Here is a 22517-nt window from a genome sequence, read left to right on the forward strand (position 1 = left end):
CGGGGTGTTATTCAAGCACTGCAGCAGCCTCGTGTTTTTTAGCTGAGTTATTCTTTAAGAATCTGTGATAATACAAGATGGTGGTGAGTACTTTAAACTACTCAACTCCTAGCTGCTGCTTTTATCAGACCAGAATATTTCCAGAGCAGTTACATTAACAAGAAAACCCAACACAAAAGCACAAACCCAGAATGTTCAAACCCTTCATCTCAACATCATAATTACAAACGCTAATCTGTATCTCGGTATTGGTGGTCATTCTTTGCTACGGTTTGCAGTTAACTCTCTCAAATGCATCTTAGTATTTTGAGGGAGGTAGCAACAGAACAGAGGTGGGCTTGAGTGGCCTACCAGATTTTGCAGGCATATTCTTCCATGGGATTTGTGTGGTGTTGTTCTTTCTTGCTGTCTTTCTGAAAGCAACGGTGCATTTGAGGAATTGCACTGTCACAGGTAAGTTGTCAGCTGTTGGGAAGTATTGCTTTTTTCTGAGTGGGAATGATCTTAATGGTCTTTGTTCAAATATATGCATATTCCATTCTTATGATAAAAATCAAATCTGTTAGGAATAGCTACACAATGAATGCAAGTGCAGTTAAAAATGTAAATATGTTGATTGCCAGAGTATGACTTGGTATTTGGAACTTCCCCTTCCTGCCTCCCCACCCCCCCCATGTTTAGTGTAATGAGAAAGAATAGAACTCAGCTGATTCTTCTGACTTTCAGGGCAAGCTAGGGCAAAATTATAAAAGTAAGCTGTTGGTAAACTGGCTATATGTTTGGGGTTTTTTTTATGTATAAATACAGAGGATAGGTTTAGGATAAGTGTCAGTTTTGTGTAGTCAGTCCCTTTCTGGAGTACTGTTATGTTTGAAAGCAGAGTTCTTTACATGTAATCTCACAGTATTTGTGCATTAAGTGATGCAGTATATAGGCACCGCAGTTTAGCTCCAAGTGAAGTGATTTGTGCCAGAGGCAGCGTGGCCACGTTAACGAAGTTAGCTTAGGCAGGCAGAATGCTGCGCATTGTGCTGTGTAGCCGTACCCTTAGTGAGCAGAAAGCTTATGGGTCACTAACAGGAATTAAAATGTCCCTTTGCTATTCGTGTGTTTGTTTGCATGAGAGCTTTTCTGTTCATCAGCCTCTTTCCCCCTCCACCCCTGTCATCGCTTTGTTCTGAGTGGTACTGTATCACTGAGGCTTTGCTGTGTATAAATGTTTTGGTTAAATGTCTCAAGCTCTTCTGTAGACTCTATTAGGAATTAATAGAAGCTTAATTTGCTCAAATGTTGTTCACGTAATAGTGAAGGCAGATATGTCACTGATGGCAATGGCATGGGGGAGCTGTACTGGATCTCTGCACAATACTCTTGTGCTTACATGTGTCTCAAATCCAGGTATTGGTGTTACAGCATCTGTTGTACATTCTGAACCAGAAGTGCACATATACTATTAGATTACAAACTAATATGCTGAGTTGTAATTTCCACCTCGTCTCCAAGGTGGGCGAGGAGAGTTCCTGCAAAGCCTGGGAAGTGCTTGTGTGGCCTTTCTTGAAATTGTTAATACACAGGTAGGTTTAAAGTCTTTGCACCAGGCATGGAAATATCATTTTCAGATGGTTAACTGAAATTGGGAAGTCTTGTGCTTTAACCTATATGTACTTAAAAGTATACCTTGAGCTGAAGCTTATATGTTTTATAGTCTTTAACATCTATCATCTTTTAACAGTTCCATGATAAAATTTAATTGTTCATAGATGAAAGGCAGCTTAGATGTTTACAGAAGAGCTTGTATGTTGTCAAAGTACAGATCAGTAATGGTCACTGTAGGCTTTGTATTAGAGCCTACTAGCACTCAGTCCATCAGATTTTTTTATAGCTTTTGATCCTGTATACGTTTTGTATAACTTTCAGCTCATGGTATATTCAGCTTCTGTTAGCAAGTCTGCATACACCTATGTATCTGTATGTGTGTGTTTTTTCTTTTCTATGGAGAAAAGGAACAGTAAGGAGCATAGTTCAGCCCTGGACACCTGGAGGCAGGGAAACTGTTCAAAAGGCAGAAGCAAGACTGGACGGTGAGAGACAGATCTGACAAAGGACAAAATTGCCAAGAAAGGCAGTCAGGCAGAAAGGAGGATTTCACAGTGACAGTGCCATGAAAGACAAATGAAGAATTGCCTTACAAGTGCTATAAACCTGGACCAAATTATGTTTCAACTTTTTTCCCAGATTCACATTTTTGAGAAATGAAGTCTGAAAGTGTTTGGAGACTATTGACATGAATGAGTTAAGGGAAAGGAGATGAGGAGGATCTGGTAAAGCTGGAATGAAAGTGCACCAGAAAGTTAAAGGTTGCACTGGTAGGCTGATCAAATGTTTCTTTTTCTTTCCAAAGAGTAGGTTAAGAGACTGCATATGAAAAGTAGCATTTTTCCTGACTTTTACATAATTCACTTAGGCTGTTTTTATGGACATAACCATTGCTGCGCTTGACTAGTGATTGTGTGGTGTGTATTCCAGCCTAACAAGTATTCCTTTGTGAATGTCTGACTATTTTTGTCTTTGAAACTTTCCACTAAAGCTGATAATGATGTTTTATGTAAGCTTAAGCTACTAAATACAAGTGAGAATAATGTTTTATACTTGTGCCTAAAGGGTACTTAATGTAATTAGTATGATAGCTGCTGAAACCAACTGGTCTGAAATCCAGAGTTCCTAGCTGTTCCCTTGGGCCTTTCTTATTACTGTGAAAATAAAAACACTGCCATCCATTTACTGTATCGTCTAATGTTATATTTATGTTAATAAATACCAATTTACTTTTGAAACTGTGACTTAGACTATTAAAGTGTGGTATTATGGCCAGTAGTGAAAGATGGGCATGGTGGTAGCATGGGAAAGGGCAGAGAAAAAGGTGGTGTTCTGAATCTTATGTATTTCTGCTTTTTTTGCTTGCAATTTTTCTCCGCCCCTCCCCCCCCCCCCCTTTACTAAGTGGAGCTTAACGTGGAGAATGGTAAGGGTAAGAAGCAAAAATAAAGTGACAAAATGATGAACTGGGCAAGATTGCTTCTCTTTGATTGGCAACAGACTCTGTGTGCGTGTATAAAAACCAAGAAATCTCTGGGACAAAAAACTCTGGCTCTGAGGCTTGATCTGTTGAGTTCAGTTGATACAGGTGCATGTTAAGAGTCTGAAGGAAAAAGTACCAAATACTCCAGCTGATGGGGAAAACACCAGTGGTACATTCAGGTGTGCAGTAGCGTGTTCGATGTGCAAGCTTGTGAAATGTACAGTGGTATTGCAGGCTTAAATGTAATGCTGACAAGTGCTCTTGCTTTTTTAGTTACCACTAAGATGTCTACAAAAGGTATCATTCTTATTTAGGGCTAGGAGGGTGTGGCAGGGAAAAGTAGACTGAGGGCAAGAGTAATAGTAAGCATCAAAAAGTCTTACATTAATTTTCTGGAATAAAGTCACAATGATGCCTTAAGACGTTTTCAGAGCTTGTGTAATGTCAAGGTTTATTTTCAGGAATTGTGCTGGCCTTTTAGTTACTTGTTCTAGGCTATAAAATGCAGAATCCTAGGCTTACTCTTATTTTGATTTTTGTGACATGTCTAGGGAAAAATGGGGGCGGGGGGTGGGTGGAGGGCGGAGGGGGTTGTTAAGGAATAGAAAATACAGGCTTTGAAATTTCCCTGTAGGGTCCTCCAGTGTAAACTGTCCCCTTTTAGATATTGTTTGCAGGTCTCCCTTTAATTATGAGCATGGCTTCTTAAAAGCTTTACAAATTCATAGTGCTGATCAGGAATAGAGTGGTCCTGGGAGAGGGGAAGTGTCCTGAGATTTCAGAACAACTGAGTGGGGAAATGTGTGTCAGTTCGGGAAGCTGCCTTGGCTGTGGAAGCTCTGTAGATGCTTAGTTGGTGGGTTGGGGTGGTTTTGGTTTTAATCTGAAGTCAAGAAATAGAAGATTATGGTTCTCATATTAGCTTTAATAATCTTCTCTATGGTTCTGTAGTTCTGTATATTACACATTTTAGGGATTTATCTTTGTATTATGTCGAAGAGAGGCAGGAGTGATGCCTGTTGAAGGAGTTACAAGTGTGTCTGTGTATATATTTTTAAATCTTAAGAACATAAGTTTCAAGTCTCAGTCGTGATGTTATACTTGCAGTGTCTTGGGATTTTATAGTTCTTCCTGTTTATTCTCTGAAACAGTAGACTGATAGTTAATTTAAGAATTGAACACTAAGAGTAGAAATTCGTATTTCAGTGTGCTGTCACAATCCCTGGAGATGATTGAAACTTTAATTATTCAGGAGTGTCTCTGAAACATACTTACTGAGCTTGATGCTTAAGGAAAACTTAGGCAGATGTCAAAACACTTGAGAGATCTAGGCAGTTAGAGAAATGGGTTATAGGAGATTGAATATTCAACTAACCAGACTTCTGTATTACTAGGTGGTCAGTATTTCATGTGCTGCCCCAGGCTGGTGTATGGCATAGCAGACAATGATGTAATTGCCATTAGTCATTGTGTGGAAAAACATGCCCTACAAACAAGTGATTTATATTTTCAAATGTTTAGGGTTTTTTAGGTTTTTAGAAGGTGAAGTGTCTTCACAGAGGACTAAATATTTAAATGTTTACTTTTTTCTTGCATTTTGCTCAGAAGCATTCAAAACATAGATTTACTGAGCTTCTAAACTTCTTAGCACAAAGATAAAGTTTTAAGCTGACATTATTTTATTTTATTTTTTCTGTAAGACTGGGCTTATAACACTTACTTTCAAGGAAGCCGTCCTGGGATGATGTGGCGTCAGTGGAGTGATGTGTAGTAGAGAGAACGTGCTGCTACAAAAATAAACAAAGGTGTATGTTGCTCAGGCTCCCTGGTAACTTTGAGGGCAAATATAACTCACCTGTCTTTCTGTGTAGTATATTCTTCTGTTGTGCCAACAAGCACCTTAGTCTAATCACTGTTTTATTTTCTAAGTGTACAGCTGTGGATCCCTTTGCTGGCAGTTGTGCTGTCTTGATGCAATATATATGATTTACGGTTAAATTGTTCCTTAGCAACTAAAACAGTTTTCCCTGGTGAGACAAGGAAAAAAATCTAATAAAATCACTTTAGAGCTCTGTGTGTGTGTGTGGTCTGGAGATAGTGCTGCAGATTTTTGCAGGAATTTTTTAATTCAGTTATGCTTGCGTAGATGACAGGTTTGCTTTTTCAAGGGTTTCTTTTGCTTACATGCTTATCCAGCAGAGAGTGGCTTAAAGATTCTTCTGTTATATAAATTACTATAATTGTATGTGAGAATAAATACAGGAACACTATTAAAGTGGGTATAGGCCATAGTGGGATGTTTAGTGTATCTGTGTACAAAACTAATTATATGTTGATTTGCGTTACCTGCTTTGTGATGATCGGTACGGAGAAGTCCCATCCTAGACTGGGAAAACTAGAAATTAAGATAGTCAAAAGAACTATCATTCTAGTTCTTACACAACTGTCACCTTCTTTGCTAAGCTGCTGGTAATAGTAATGTTACCAAAAAAATTTTTTCTCTCGTATGCCTTTTTATCTTCTTACATGTCATGCAGCATTTCTGAGTTCTCTGTTAACTGTGGAAAAATGTGAAATAGTTCAGAATAAATAAAATCAAGCATTAAAGATACCCTTATTGTGCAGAAAGCTAAACTTCATTGGTAGATGCTAAAAATATGACTGTTAAAGGTGGAATGACTAATAAGAGTAGAAATAAGATTACTCAAAAGCTTACTGCGCAAAACCAATGGATACTTAGCAAATAGAAGGAAAACAGCCCCTGATTGTTAAGGTCGAGAGATGATCTGAACTGGCTGTAAGTTATTGGTAATAGTTATGATGTTATTAAACTCCTGCTATCCCTTCCCCCCCTCCTTTTTTTTTAACTCTGCAGTGTTCTATGTTTCTCTTTTTACATGACTTTTAGAGTGCAAGTTCCTTACAGTACGTTTTCATTTTTACTGTTGCACGTGGTGGAACTGATTGTTAGTACCTTGCAAGCAAATGCTTTGCATTCTTGACTGAAGTTTCATTTAAATATAAACCCGAGTTGCTTTGTATTAGTGATCCTTGCTTCCCTTGTCTCCTATAATTTGGCTTTTGTATTCTGTTTCATATCATGAATATGAAGTATATGGAAAAATCTGTTCGCTATGGGACTTCCAAGATGCTCATTTATTGCTGTAAATAAAGGCTTTGTCATAATTTGCCCATAATTCCATTCGGAAGTGACAGGTCAAGAGAGCTGGGAGGAGGGAAGCTGGCCAGAGGAATTGCAATGTGGAGCTGGTATATTGAATTAATATTAGCCCTTCTCCTTCAAACTGTCGGCTCTGTGGTGGGTTGTAGCTCATTTAAAATAATCTAGAGTCTGAAATGAATTTTGAAGTTTTCCTCTCAATGAGATGTTGTGCCTCTTTGATCTAGTCAAACCAGAGGCTGCAATCTGTAAGACACTTCAAGTTTTTTTAATTACTTATTAACAGAAATCTGAATGTTTTCTTTATCAACATCAGATTAGCCAACAAATTTTAAATTTCAGACATATGAATTTTTTTTTTCTTTCACTTTTGTTAGTGTCAAATCAATAGTGCCTTGACCTCATTTCATACTGCTTTGGAACTTGCAACAGACCAAAGGGAGATTCAGCATGTTTGCTTATATGAAATAGGTAAGTGAGATATGTTTATGCTATAAATAGCTCACTTTCAAGTTTAGACTCGCAACTTCAATGAACAAACTGGATTGTTTTTATTAGGATTTTTAAAAAAGGTCTTAGAATACTGGCCTTTGTCTTGGATGGATTGTGCTAATAATTCTGTCTTGTTTGGACGAGTAGAATTCAGTAATTTTTCATAATTTTAAAGTTTTCTGCAAATACAAGGTGATGCAAAATCGGAGACTAGACTGTAGAATCAAGGGCAAACTGTTCACCCATAGGATATTATTTAAAATGAGAAATTATTTTGTCTGTGGAATCACTATTTCTGTGCCAAAGACTAATGGTCTAGTGGAGCTTCACAGTTTGCAGGACCTATATTTCATGTTAATTTCCTTCTGTCAGTAGCAATGTATGCTGTATGTTCTTAATTTGCATACAAGTCTTCAGAGTGGAGAAGAGATGTTGCTTCAAGATTTAAATGTGTCTTGTTAAGGGATCTTGTCATAGTGGGGAAGAAGAAGGGGGCAAGTAGTAGCTTTGTAAGTTTCAGCATCCTACAGAATATAGTATTTTAATTTTTTTTTTTAAAAAAAGAGAGCTTTTGATGTCTGTATAGATTTGTTGTTGCTCTGAACTGGATTCATTGTTTTGTATGGAGTCTTATAATTCAACATTCCCAGTAAATGTAAAGCAGGCTTTAAACATATATCATTGAATCATTTTCTTTTTGACTATTCTAGTTATTGTTATAATTGCTAAACTAGCTCCACCTCTTATGACAGACTGTGTGTTTCAGTAACATTGACACCAAATGGGAATTACTGTGCTTTCTCTGAAGTGAAATTAGTCTTGCTTTTAGGTTGGTGCAGCATGATAGAGATGAATTTCAAAGATGCGTTTGAATCCTTTGAAAGGCTTAAAAATGAATCCAGGTGGTCCCAGTGCTACTATGCTTATTTAACAGCAGGTAAGTATATTCTGTATGTTGGATAAGTGATAAATCAGTGATGCAATAAGGTTTTGGCACTGTTTTATTTTGGGAAACCTACTAGTGTACATAGTGCCTTCAACACTGCCTGCTGCTTATGCAGCTTTATGCCAGACTTGACTTAGATAATTTTGTTTGTTTATATAATGTACACTTGCATGCGTGCACATGTACGTGCATGTGTCTCTGTTCTCTCTCTCCCTCCCCCTTCCCCTTCTAGATGTAGATAAAATTATGATTGTCAGTGTAGTGATGGGTCATATAACAGGGTATTACAAAGATTTAATAAATAAATCCTTAGAGGTTGGGTGGTATTAGTTCCTTTAATGGGTATGGAAAAGAAGTACTGACTTGTTACATGATCGCAGAAGGTACCTGGGAGAGTTGGGATTTGCATGTCGGCCAAATCCCCAGGCTAGATCCTTTCTGGAAGTGAGTGTGTGTGTTCCTGTGACAGTATGATAGCTAATCCTAATTTTTCCTGTTTCTATCCTGGTAGTGTTAATACATTTTTGGTTCTGTGTTCTTACAGTGTGTCAAGGAGCCACTGGTGATGTCAATGGTGCTCAGAATGTGTTCAAGGAAGTTCAGAAGCTTTTCAAAAGAAAAAACAACCAGATTGAACAATTTTCAGTGAAAAAGGTTTGGTTTAGCATAGGCTGATGTGTTTCAGTACAGTAATTACAGTTGGTAATTTTGCTGGGTTCTTTACCAGTATTTAGTTTTGAAGGACATATCTGTTTTCTGGTGTGTTGCTTCTGTAGAATTAGTGGGAAGGATTCAGGTGGAAAAACAATAGTCGTGTATTTTAAGGACCTAGCAAAGGAAATGTGAATTAGCTATTCACTTCACAACTAAAGTTAATTATTAAAGATAAAGATACATTATACTGTAGTTGCTTTGGTAGCTTTGCCTTTCTTATTTCTTTTAATCTTGTCCTGTTTGTCAAAGCCTTAGTTCTTTTTGAAAGCTAAGAGTTGTCTAGGAAATATCTCCCAGCTGATGGTCTTGCAGATGTTACCATTTCAGCATCCAGTCAGTGTGTACTTGGGATTGTGAAATAATACAACAAAACAAATCAGGCTGCATACAAGGAAGCTTTAGTTTTGATCAATATGTAAACTCTTAAATTAATTGAAAGATTTTGCTTTTTAGTCTTACGGTCTTTAAGTTACCACCGCCTTTATTTTCATAAAATTGTTAGGTACTTCAATGAAACAGAATTACTGTTCGTGATATACTGTTTGTGAATTTTACATTCCCTGTAAAAGGGCAGATGACAGATCTCCCTTCCCACTTTCTCCCCACTTTGCAGGCAGAGAGATTTAGAAAACAAATGCCGACCAAAGAGCTCTGTGTCCTGGCATCCATTGAAGTATTGTACTTATGGAAAGCGCTTCCAAACTGTTCCCTCTCGAACTTACAGCATATGAGCCAAGGTATAGTATGGTTCCTTGATTTATTTACTTACTTTTTTAAATGAGGTGTATAATTTTCTTCTGTTGCATGGTGCAGCTGATGGCCGTAGTGTGAAAATTCAAACCTGTGTGCATGTGTCATAGCAAACAAGTTTGAGTAACAAAAGAATAATGACCCATCAAGATTCAGCATAACGCTTAATTTTGACCATTTTTATAGGTTGTTGGGAGAAATTTTAACTGCCTGCTGCACGTAGTTGTTTTTTATCAGTTTCCTTTGCCCATTGTTCAAAATGAAACAATAGCGCAATAGTTATTGTTCAAAGTCACTAAGCAATATTTAACTAATTTAAATCTAGCTAGAAAGTAAAAAAATAAAGCTACCAATTCATTTCTGCATGTTAATTTTCTTCTAAGAGGAAATACATAGCTTGTGAGGTCATTTGTGACATGATAAGGGTTCTCTTTATCTTGGCTGCGGCGACCATCATGTTGTATGATTGTCTCTTAGTCTCCAGATGTCTTTGGGTATCTGTCACACGAAAGCTTATGGTAGCAATGTTTATTGTGAAGTTTTCAGTACTCCCTCCATCCAGCAATCAGTCTTGTTTGCATTTTGCAAACAGTTTCAAGTTACTAACTGCTTGCTTAGAAAACAAAACAAAAAATGTCTGCCACTGAGATACTTCCTTTTTTCTGTAATTATGAAATTTTGGGGATTGTAAATGATTTTTATATTAAGCTAGAAAACTACTGGTCTTTGAGTCGAAAGTCAAGACTCGTTGTGGGGTTTTGTTCTGTTTTTAAGATAACTTGTCCATCTAAATTGCCTGATGGCAGCGGGTTACATTCAGATCCCTAGTTTTCTCATTGCAAAGATAATGGTGAACACTTTAAAATTAGATTTACTTCTGTAAAAATAAATTTCACGATCTTTTTGTCTGTCACCTGCCTTCAGAACAACCAGCTTTAGAGGCTGTGGAGAGTATGTACTACTTTCCCTCACACTCAGAAGCAAAGTAGATCTTCCTTGTATAAGCTTCTAGTCAGTGGTTTCCATTTTAATATGAAATAGCAGTATAGCAGTATAGATTATAATTCAGGCATGTGCTTCGTGTAAGTATGACACTGACAGATGTGTCTGCATCGGTGATCCCTGGTTTAAGATTTTCTGCACAACGAGAGTGCTTATTGCTGTGCCTCGTTTATCTCAAGAATGATGAGTTGATAGGGGATTTTTCTTTTTTTTGCATACTCCTCTCTGAACAATTGGAATGTTAATTTGCTGAGGCGAGTTTCCAGGCTAGAAGCTGACTTAAAACCAAAGAAATTTATTTGTATCCACATGTATCTTTAAATAAAATGCCAAGTAACTTGAGACTCGCAATACAAGCGAGAGTTGACAGCCTTGTGTATTGTGTAATGTCCAAATACTTCATGCAGCCAACTCTTAGTTATTTGTAGGTGGCTTATTTGGGTTGCGGATTAACTGTGGTGTGAATGCAGAGCTAGTGAAGATCTAGCAGGGTTTATGAGATGAGGCAGAATGTAAAGTGAAAGGAGCTCTACTGCTCCAGGCGCAGCAGTTCAGCCCCTTCTGAAGGGATGAAAGGCCCTGAAGGCCTCCCTGTAATCCGGCCTATCTGGAAACGAAGGTTTGCAGACAAGTGCAAATGGCTCCTCATGGCACTAGCTTTGATTTAACAGAGCTGGTGCTAATAAGCTTGATCATTATGGTGCCTGATTCATCTAGAGACGGTTAGGTGCATCATGATTCAGTTCTTTCTGGAAACAGAACACTACTCATCTGAGGCACAGTCTGTCCCTGGATTGTGGACCGACTAAGGACTGGGAAATAAGCCTTATCCTCTCATCAGCACTGAGAACTCTGATGCCAAAATACCCTAGTCTGGGTTTTTAAGTCCAGTACAGATTTGTGTGCGTCTGTCACTTGGCTGCAGTTCAGAACAAATCAGCTTTGTCTGAACTGCTTGCCCTGTGCTCCTTGTCATTTGGACTGTGTACTTTAATTCACGTAGCTGGGACAACCCAGTTTACCATAACACCAGAAGGTGGTGACTGTTTCTTAACTTCACCTTTTAGTGGATATTTCAAAGACCAGTGGAGAAATGGATTCCCTTCTTGCACAGAGAACGCACCAACTGCCTTTGACTTCAGCCCATTCATTCCTGTTAGGAATTGTTCTCATGAGTGACAGCTTGCTTGATGAGGTTCATACAAAATGGGTTGTATTTAAAAGAAACCATGTTGCTAGCATCTCCTTTTTCTGATTAAACTTAATCATCAGACTAAAAGTCCTCGTAGACCACAATTCTTGTCTAAGGAAGGATTTCAATCCATCTTGTTTGTTTACTGGAATCTTTTTCATTAAGCTTGTCAGGATGTTGATGATTCATCAGCTGTTGGTTTGAGGAATTTGCTTCTTGGTGCCATACACAAATGCTTAGGAAATTCTGAAGATGCTGTTCAGGTAAGTTGTTAAATAATAATTTACACCATTAATCCTATTTATGAGCTATTCTGTTAACACTCTTACTCAACAATATTTACTGTTTAAGCGAGCCTTTAGTTGTCAGTGCTGTTGATCATACTGTTTTGTGAGTTCCAACAGTCTATCAGGTTCTTTTCAAATCTCCTGTTTGGCATTTCTTCATTATATTCTGTGTTGTAAAAGTAATTGGCTATGTTGAATGAACATAGTAGCTAAAGTAGCTTGCAGGAGCAAGGAAGCTGGGAAGAAGAATGGAGAAGTTCTTGGCTCTGTTGGATTTACTTTGTCCAACAAAGAAAATTTAACTTTTTAAAAAAAAAATAACTTGGAGATTGACCTTTCAAAAGCATGGGTTTGCTGCTTTTCCTCCAGACCTATTAGATGTTGAGAGGTTTGATTATTAGCACGTACCAAAGAATAATTTTGCCACTGCTCCAGGCTTTGATCTGTAGGCACAACTTTTTCTTTCCTCCCCAAAATAGAACACAATTCACATGAACAAAGGAGCTAATGTTGGCTTTAAATCTTCTTTCTTCTTTTTTTTTTTTTTTTTTCCTGCTTCTCTCAGACATATTTTAAATAATCCGGGTACTTAATCTCTGATGTTAAAGTTCCTTGTTAGACCTAGTATTTTTTCAATGTGAATTTGAAAAACTCATGAACCAGTCAATATATTACTTAGTGAAAATTCAAACAAATAGTTTTGCCTTGATACAGTAGTGTCAGCGGAAACCTCTGGGTCCTTGCTTAAAGAAACTCTACCATTGGAAATTTTTAATGTATTCTCATTTTAGCTTTGGGCTAATTGTTAGAGCTAAAAGTTGCACAGTACTTCTGGATTATTTTTTTTTTTAAGTATCAAACAGTCAATTTTAATGTATTACTGCAATCTTTTTTTTCTTTAATTTTTACAGTTCTTTCAGCGAGCTGCTAAAGACGAACTGTGCCGTCAAAACAACTTATATGTCCAGCCATATGCATGCTACGAACTTGGCTGTCTTCTGTTAGACAACCCAGAGGTAATAGCGTAACCTGTTTTTAAACTGTTAAAATTAGGATGGGGAGTCAACATACCACTATACAAGCAATGAAACAAAGTTTATAGGTGATAATGTGTGTTAGGTTTTAAAAATTTGTTTTAGACCAACAGTAAAGAAACTTGCATTTCTTGTTTGCAACAAACCACAACAGTAAGGCGGTTTAGGTAATGACATCTTAATTTTTCAGTATCAAGAGCTATAAGGATGTTCTGAGGAGCTTAGCTATCTGTTGATAACACTGCAATGACTTGTTTTGTTGTTACAGAGTTTTATTTTTATGTAAAAAACCAGAGCCCGAGACTCTCTGGGATTCTTCGGGGCAGCTGTTACACTTCTGACCATTAGTGGTGTCTTTCTTCAGCAGTAAAATGAACATGTCTGCAAACCTACAGCAAGCAGTAAAGCAAGAATTTTGATAAGAGTAGCACCACATTGTTTTGATTATTATTGAGTACTTTATCCTGAAAAGCACCACAAAGACTTCACTTTTCACCTCTCTGATCATGCCATGATGCCCATTTTTTTTCATATGTGCCTTACAGAAACTGTATGTATAAATACTGGGGTATAGAAATACTTCAGGTACCCCTCAAGATGCAAAGACTTCTCTCTCCCTTCACCTGCCTTAGTGTTCCTGCTGGTGGTGGCAGCAGAGGCCTAGCAAGAATGAATGCCTTGGGTAGGCAGGGATTTGTTGTCTGCAGGTGGCATTTAGTGTGGTGAGTGCCTAGGATCCTTTTCTTACGTATTTATTTTCCTGTTGGATGCTGTTCAAGTTCAAAGATTACCTGTAGTTATACTATCCAAATATAATTTAGTACCATCCTAAAATAGCTCTGTGGTTTTTGGGATCAAACTTATATTTGGAAGAATATGGTTTTTGTCAGAAGTCTTTTTACTTTGGGATTATTTATCCCCACTCTTAGGAGAGATATCTTCCTAATCTCACACATCAGTGCATCTTGGAAATTTAGCTGGACTGAGGGCACGCATACCATCGACCTGTTTCATTGCAAGGGATGTATAAGTAAAGTGATTTCAGTCATTTAAATTCCGCTAAAGCTGTATGTGTTGGCATTTTGGTTTTCACCCTGAGTAGTGAGGGTTTTGCTCTTCAGGGTGAAGAGGAAGATAATCCACCTGGATTTCAGACTGTCCAAATGGCTTGGTTGATGATGGATTTGATCGTTCAGGTCTTGCACATACTCTGCCTTCCTAGGGAGCGGAGCCCAGAGAATCTTAAACTAGGGCGACTTCTGCACCACTCTTGATGGTGTTTCCTTCCTCAAACATATAACACCACTACTTGGAGCTGATGCTGCTTTATGTAGTACTTCCTGAATTAGATTGCAAGTTACGGAAGCACTTACAGGGTAATGACTTGAACCCCCGCATCATTGTGTGTAGTGTACAAAGTAGTTGGGCTGATCTCACGTTCTTAAGATTTTCAGTTGTTCTTAATCTTGTCAGATTTAACCATCTAAGATGAACCTTCCCCTTGAGGAGAGAAGGAAAGGAAAAATCTTTCAATAAAAAAAATAATTATCATGACAAAGGACAAAACTAGCAAAAATGGTTTTAAAAGTAGAAGTTCTTTTGTGAAAACACTGCTGCCCTATGACCTGGAACTGGGCCTTGAAGCCTGGTAGGGAGGTCTGAGTCCAGTAATATTCAAAAAAAACCTTTTTTTCCATGCTTGTATTGAAATTTGACCATGTCAAGTGTCTCAAAAAAAAAAACCCAACAAGCGTGGTGGGTAGTGAAGTTATCTGAAGATTTTTGAGAATGTGTGAGCACTCCTTCCTTTCTCCCTGCTTTATATGTAGTATGGGCACAGAGTAACCGAGTGTGCTTCGTGTGGGGTATTTGAGGACTCACAAGCCCTGGCTTGAGAAGCTGTGGTAGCACTTAGCTTGTGAAGGGCATGCAGAAAGCTCCCTCTTGTGGCACTCAGACAATGAGGTAAATGATGCTTGACTTGAATTAAGTGGGAGAAGCTCCCTCTTGTGGCACTCAGACAATGAGGAGGTAAATGATGCTTGACTTGAATTAAGTGGGATGGGTGGGGAAAAGCAAGAGCTGGAATTAGAGGCGAGTAGATGCTGTTTATAGAAAATTCTATTTACTAGCTGAGGTGTTGTGCAAGGGCTCTATAATGGTTAAGAGAAGGGAATAGGATTTTATAAATCACGTTTACGTGAGAGGCTGAGTGTATTAAAGACCTGAGCAACAGATATAGATATGAATATGCATGCTAGTATAAAAAGCATGTTGTTATTAAATTTACTTTACTTTAAAATTACTCATAATTACAAGTTTGATTTATCACGTCATCTGAATAATCTTTTTTATTTAAACTTAGTTCTAATCATATTCTTTTACGATTTTAATATGGTTACGTCAAGAAGTTTACAGATTTTTTTCAGTAGACAATTTAGACGCTGGGTGTAATTTAACCAGTATAAATGCATGTGTTCATATATTCGAACTGGTAAACTTATTTTTTCTGTCTATTTACCAGGCAGTTGATTGATTATTTGTGAGGCTTAAAATAAAAATGTACTGTATGGTAAGAAATAAAATATGAGTAAATACTAATCTGCAAATACATGTATTTTTCCTTAAGAGTTTGAGATTTCTGAAACAACTTTTAATGCTTAAAATCCAGTAACATGTTTATAAATGAATGGCTTAAACTTTGGTTAAGAAACAAAAATCAGTCCATTGATCAGCGAGTCATTTATCTGGAGCCTCGTTTGTTTCCCTGTGCATTGTTGTAGCTCACCATCATCAGTAGCAACTTGCATTTAACATTGTAATTTCTCCTTTTCTGTACAAGAATAGAAATAGCTAATACTGCATTTCTTGGGCGCCTTATTTGTATTTCTGGTTTCCTCATTTGAGAGGGTTTTCTCTGCTTGGTACCTTGTTTTCAAGATAGAGATGCTATTCCGGACTGACGTATACTTAAGGTATTTTCTGTTACATTTGCAATGCATTTCTAATGCAATGTTTGTCTTTTGTAGACTGTGCCAAGAGGCAAAACATTACTTCTCCAAGCCAAGGTAAAAACTAAGACACTTTCAAATTTATGTTTCTGAGAAGAGGGCATTTGAGAAGGTGGTGGGTGGGGGGACGGATGTTAAGTGTCAGTGTTCCTTACCTATAATGTACAATGGCATCATGTAGGTACACGTTATTGTATATGATGCACATTTATGTATGCTAGATAGATACATATTTTTAGGTCAGTCATAGCACAGAGCCCACCTTATTGATCTCTCCTGGAGCATTAGAACCTTGCCAAGTGTTTCAACTAAGATTTGGCTACAGAAAGTTTGAGACTGACAACTCTCCATTTCTTATCTGTTCTAACTGCTTCCTGCCGTGGGCATGTTGGTGTACTCTAGAGCTTTTGGACTTGCAGAGATTCCTAGATACTGTTCCAGCTACATGGGATCCAAACAGCATGTTTGTGCTCTCTTCACCGATCTTGGAATTTCTGTAGTAATTCTGCTACTTTGGGTAACGTGGGGGTATTGCAACATGCAATCTCCAGTTCACCTTTTCTCTTTGATCTGTTTCATAACATGACATCTTAAGCATTAGTAGTAAAATTATCTCCATATCATACAGTGAAGGAGGCTAATAGTTATATGGTTTTTCTTTTTTTCCCTTTTCCAGGAGGAATTTACTGGCTATGACTTTGAGAACAGATTGCACGTCCGTATACACGCAGCCTTAGCCTCTCTACGGGAAGTAGTTCCACAGTGACGGACAGGAAGTCTTGTTATCCTTTCCCACGGCTTCTGCACTTTAAGATGAAGCAGAAGAAAAAGCTGTTGGGAAGACCAGCTTTTCTTCTGAAAACCGCTTGTGCCAGAGACGCTTTCCTAGTATGGTCAGAGTTGGTATGGCTTAGTAAAACATTACAATTTTAACTAAAAAGAAATCAACCAGGAAGAAGGTTAAGTGACCTTGTGTTTTTAACTCTTCAGTTTTTATTTTGTTTAAACCAAGCTGAACACAGTTGCTTGTAACTCTGTGGGTGAGCCTAAATAAGCACACGTGATTTACTTCATCAATATCGGCAGGTGGGATCTGTTACCTTTTAAAATAAATCTAAAATATGCCAAGGGGAGCACTTCTGTTTTGATTAGAATAATACACTAAAAGTAATTGGTGTAAATGTTGAAGTGGGGAATGGCCAGAACACGTGTTTTTTTTCTTCAAGGATTAGCCAATACACAGGAGGAGGAAAACTGTTCAGCTACAAAAAGCAGATCTTACTACATCGTAGTGGCTTATGTCAGTGACTTGATGATGATTAATGTGTGAATTTTAAACCTCACAGCCGTTTCCATTCTTCGTTCCTTCCCTCCCAACCCAGCTCATATTTGTGTTATAAATTATGTCAATTTAGGATCTCTGCTTCTGGTACATTCCAGCCAAATACTTACTTTGTTTGACATGCAATTACAGTGTGGGCAGTTCTTATTTCTGCTCTTAATATTCTGAATATTATGTTAAAATACATAGGCCAGACACAGTAATTTTACATGTTTTTCATTCAAGCTGCTGAATCTTTATAGCAGTGACCTTTAAAGGTATTAAAAAACCCAGCCAAACACAACACAAAACCAAAAAAATCTACTTTGGTAGTTATACCAATGCTTCAATATCTCTATAAATGGTATTCCAACCCTGTGGTGTTAAGATATTGAAATACCTCAGAGAGCTTAAAACTTCTATCATGACCATATAATTTTTAGTACTTGGACATCTGTGCTCATCTGTAGTGCTTTTTACTCTTGTCTGTAATATGTAGTACTTCCTTATGTTTTATATTCAGTTAGTATTATATTCTAGGAAGGTAAATATTTTTTTAAAAAAGGTTATGAATGGAAATCTGACCAGAAAGTTAGCTGAATTATGTTACTTTGCAAAGCTAAGAAAACTGGATATCCTTGGAAATATTTATCCAAAAGCCTTATCTTTACTTTGGTCAGGTTGCCTTAAACAGTTCCTTAGCTTAAACTTTTTTTTTCCTTACCTTTTTGTAGAATATGTTGCCAAAGTTTTAGACCTTGCCCACATCTAACCTTCATTGATTTGCTTTTGAGGTTGCATCCAAAGCAAGACTGATATGGAGGAGAGAAGTAATATCCTATTTGGCAGGCCAAATGAAATGGTTGAGACACTTTTATTTCTCTCTAGAAATACATGGTTCCTGCTATGAAAGGCATTCCTAGAGCAGTTAAACACTTATGTTGCAGTTCCTGAAGGAGAGGAGAGACTCTTAACTCTTAAAAAAAACAGTTTTATTTTTCTATAATTTAGGTGTGCGTTGCAGTTCCTGAAGGAGAGGAGTGACTCTTAACAAAAACAGTTTTATTTTTCTATAATTTAGGTGTGTTACAGATAGTACACTGGGGTTTTTTTAGTCAACTTTGACAGTAATATGGCGTCACAAATGAGTGTTCAACCTTATTTGGTCCATCCAAATAAGTATTGACTAGAAAACAATATATTGTGTATATATAGTGACTACTTAGAATTCAAATAATGGTTTTAAAAACGGGCTTCAGTATACTTGAAATCTCATTTTGTCCTATTTGACTTTTAATGTTTTGCAATGAGACAGTCCATTCTGGGTAAATAGCTAGAAATGGTACAGTTACTGACAAAATTCCTTTTAAATACACTGCTTAAATATAATGTGAGACTAGGCTGTTCGGGACACAAAGCACCTGCATGCGATTTGTGTTGGGATATCTAGGGTCTACATACTTGGAGGTAGCTAGCAAACTGTAGTAAATTTACCAAAAGGCCTGTTGCTGTCACCGGGCCAGGAGTGGGTATGGAAAGACACTATATATTCATATAACAGTTTAAGTCTGTACAAATTGCAGCTTTTCTGTGGATTTAGCGAATCATCACTGAAATAGAACTATCTGTTTCTGTATTGATTAATTACATTTTCCTCCCCTCATAGGAGAATCTCCTACGTTGTAAATGTTAAAATTATTTTTTATGTTAGATTGTGCCTGTGATGAGAAAAATTACAGCTGTATTTTGTGTAAACTGCTAAGTTTTTATACTTTGGAACTCGGAGGCATGGTCTAATAGCAATAATGGGATATGCATCTTGCTAGTTACTATGTTAAGACTATCTTTACTGGGTCAGGTATTTTTGTTGATGTTGATGCAGTTTTTATCTCAGTATGACTCATTTCAAATAAATAACTAGAATTTTTAGATGTCACAAAGTGGCATATTTATTGTGATGTACTGTAAATGTTGTTAATTTACAGAACTTGCACTTTTATATTTCTGAGTAAAATTAAAAGAAACATGGACATGAGTTTTGTTCCCTTGCTCCTCGAGTTTGTCTTTTAATTGGTGGCCTCCTGAACAAGATGAAATCGAGTATTGAGAAAACTTCTGGGATGTCAAGTGACTCTGTAACAAAGTCTTCTAGTCAGCGATTACCTCAGCCTTTGTTCTTCCAGTATAATGCTAGTCTCCTGGTTTAGAAAGTGAGTTATGTGTGTCATGTTGAGATCAACCGTAGAGTGAACAAGGTTTAAGATGCGTTTTTAAGACAATGTTCTTCATTAAAGAAAAAGAACCACACACAATTGTACTTGTTGTATTCCTACATCTTTGAAAAAATGTTTCGAGTTTACTCTAAAGCAAGCACTTTAATTTCTTCTCTCTCTGACTTTGAATGCTTGTTTCATATTCTAGTTATGCTTTATTCATAAATAAAATTCCCCAAATGTTGTATTGCATTGCTTTTCAGTTTTACAACAATCTGATTGTCTTTCCAACAATCAGTCGTACTCGTGTTTAAAAATTGCTCTGTAACTGTTTGAAGCTTGAGCAGGAGCAACAGGTTACGTTGGTGTAGGGCTGTACGTGGTGTCACGAGGGTGCTAATTGAACCTGTCGGTGGGGTGAAAGCAGGGTGGCCTATAGAGGGTGCTCAGATTCCCTTTCCAGTCATCATTACCAAATACCAGCAGCGGTAGCAATCACTTCCATGGAAAAACTATGCCGTGGCAAACAAGTATTATTAAAGCTAATGTTAAGAAATAAATTTATATTTAGCTGTCTTTTAAGGCAGTTGACCAGTGCACCTGCCCTTGGCTCAGCAGAGGCTCGGCAGGCAGCCTAGAATGTACCTGGTTGACTCCATGGGACTCTAGGAGTAAGAAGGACAGGTATATTGCCTCTGATCCTTCAGCCTGAAGGAACTGTGTAACAAATTATTTCATCTAAATCAGGAGGTTAGAAAAAAAGGCAGGACAGAGAATTGCTTCTCTGCTAACTGCAGTTTGAGTAGATGCTTGTATTGTCTTGCATTCTAATGTTTTGGGGTAATCTATAGAAAATACGGCTTCAAAACCTACTTTTATCTGGAGAAGTTGTCTTAGAGAAGATGGAAATATACTGGTAAGTTCCAGTTATCATTCATTTTCACCAAAGAACAATTAAAATGTGGTATTCTGTATTGATTCAGAAAGTGTGGGAACCTGCTGGTTTTACACTGAATTATCTGTATCTATATACAATACTATTACTTTATGCCACTAATTAATTTAAAGCAAAATCTCGTATGAAATCAGCTGGTGTACAAGATGCACTGGGAAAAAAAAGGTTTGAGTTATTTTACAAAAGGCTTGGCTTTGTCACAGTGTTGCAAATCTGTGTTCTCCTGGACTTTGAAACTTGTTCAATTGATCGGTTACAAAATTGTGCCATTATTAGTAGATGGCAAAGAGTAATTTCCCCACCCCCGGCACTTGAATACTCAAGGTCGTTTCCTTTGATTGAACTGCAATTAAATATTGCACTGTTTGGCATCCCTTCCATCTTTGTAGGGATTTTTTTATTGCTGGCATTGCATGCACTCTCCAGAGTGCTTGCAGAAGGGACTGCATACCAAGCAAAGGAGGTGCAGAAGGTCAGCGTGGTGAAGGATGGCACCTGAAAGGACCCAGTCCCTCTGCTCTTCCAAACCTAGAGGCCTCTGGCTTTGGTTTCCAGACTCTGTATCTCATTGTATTTTCTTCTGCTCGATCAGATGCTGTGTTCTTTGACGTGTCTCAGTGTAGGCATTACAATGTTCAGGTTACCTCTTACTGCTCTTTTGCATGAGCAAAATACAGATGAGGTGGAAAGAAAGTCAACTTGAGAGAGGCTTTCTAGAGTTAAATACCAAAATGTTTCTATTTTTCACCATATTTTTTTTTTATGTGAGTTCAGACTCCAGAACTGGACCCAGCAGAGGTTACCAGGGTAGGTGAGCATTACAGTTGTGTTGCCTTCCTGCTTCTGCTCAGAACCTCTTTGCTTAGTTACCCAAGACTTTCGCGACCTGTTTAGCTGCTGTGTTTTAACCAGTGTGATTCAGCCGTGGGGAGTTCGTGTTCAGTACTCTTACCCCTACTTTTTCACTGCTGCTTTTTCAGTAATGCTGTTTGTTATCTTTCGATGTGAGTTCTTCTGAGATGGTGTTCCAGTATTCAATTTGATCAAGTAATTGGGTACTTTGAGGCTGGTCCTCAGCAGTTTCTCAGTCATTTTTTGGCAAGCTGTGCTTACCTATAGGAAATGCCCAGAAAGGCTCCCAGGTGAAGAGGTTAAGAGGGGAAAAAAAAAAAAAAGTTTTGAGTTGGGTATTTGAGAGGGGAAGGGAGGGAGTCAGACTTTGCTGAGCAAAACCATTTTTGTAACGAATGTCTCCCAGTCTTTCACTAAAAGCAATGTGTTTACTGTATCGAAAAAAAATTACTGTACTCCTGGGACATGTACTTCTCCCCACTTGTAGCAAAGGCCCCGACGAAGGGCAAAACAGAGTCAGAGAGATCCGTAAAGACACCTTACGTAAAACCAGTATTTTGTACCTTTGGCAGGAAAAGCAAGAAGGCTTTCATGGAGATTTTTGTATATGAATGCAACCCCCCACTTAAAATTCTACTGAAGTCTCTGGCAGGTGGAAACACAAAGAAGGTGATTGCAAAAAAAAACCCAAAAAACAAAAAAAACCAAAACCCAAACAAACACAAAACCAAAAAAAACCAACAACAGAAAAAAAAACCACAAAACAAAAAACAAGTCCTCTTCTCCTGCCTATTTAGCTGAAGCTTTGAAAGAGATTGCAAGTTTAAAAAACCAAAACTGAACGCACCCCACCAGTGTGATCCATTAACCTGTTGTGAGCTATCTAATGAAGAATTAATGAATGACCTGATCATTTTTTTCTTTTTTTTTTTTTTTTTTTTTTTTTTTTTGGCAGGAAACTGAGGCTCACCTGCGACCTTGATTTGCTGAACTTCTGTCCAGTCTCTGTGTTGTAAGACTTTAGCATTGTCTGGAAGCTGTTACTTCTGCAGAGGATGGGGGGACCGAGGTAATTGCCTGCGGTGGGGGAGACTGCCCGTAGGGTGACGGGCTCTTCGGTCTGGGGCCAAGGGGCAGCATGTTTCAGTAGAGTAGCTGGTACACTTTGTATGACAGCTTTACTCTAGATGGTTTCCAAAATGGTCATTCAAGTTCCAGCGCAGTGAATTAGTTTTCCAGACGTACTTTTTTCCCCCTGTGTGCTCAAGTTTAAGATGGATGTGCTTTCATGTTAGTGGCTGAAGCCTTTTTAAATATTTAAGGAGGTTTACGCTTCTGTTTGGTTACCTCTGATAATTTTTCTGTAGTTTATGACATCTGTACTTAAACATCTTTGAAGCTTGTCCTGTGCAGAGCTTTGCAGACCTGCAATTCTGAAAGTTTTTAAAAGAAGCAAATTTACAAGTTATATTCTGATCTGTATTCATT

General features: G+C 37.7%; 1 protein-coding gene across 1 annotated transcript in view; it reads left to right on the plus strand.

The window, feature by feature from the left end:
- Positions 1-17039, plus strand: part of TTC39C (tetratricopeptide repeat domain 39C) — a 25814-nt gene extending 8775 nt beyond the window's left edge. Inside the window, exons 6-13 of the mRNA XM_009647648.2 lie at positions 6638-6731; positions 7582-7689; positions 8243-8352; positions 9026-9149; positions 11522-11619; positions 12555-12659; positions 15707-15745; positions 16365-17039. Of these exons, the coding sequence (XP_009645943.1) occupies positions 6638-6731; positions 7582-7689; positions 8243-8352; positions 9026-9149; positions 11522-11619; positions 12555-12659; positions 15707-15745; positions 16365-16454 (768 nt within the window). The 3' untranslated portion in view covers positions 16455-17039. The remainder of the gene's footprint in view (positions 1-6637; positions 6732-7581; positions 7690-8242; positions 8353-9025; positions 9150-11521; positions 11620-12554; positions 12660-15706; positions 15746-16364) is intronic.
- Positions 17040-22517: the final 5478 nt, after the last annotated feature.

This window comes from Egretta garzetta, unplaced genomic scaffold (genome assembly GCF_000687185.1).
Source record: "Egretta garzetta isolate BGI_Z169 unplaced genomic scaffold, ASM68718v1 scaffold229, whole genome shotgun sequence".
NCBI classification, from domain to species: Eukaryota; Metazoa; Chordata; class Aves; order Pelecaniformes; family Ardeidae; genus Egretta; species Egretta garzetta.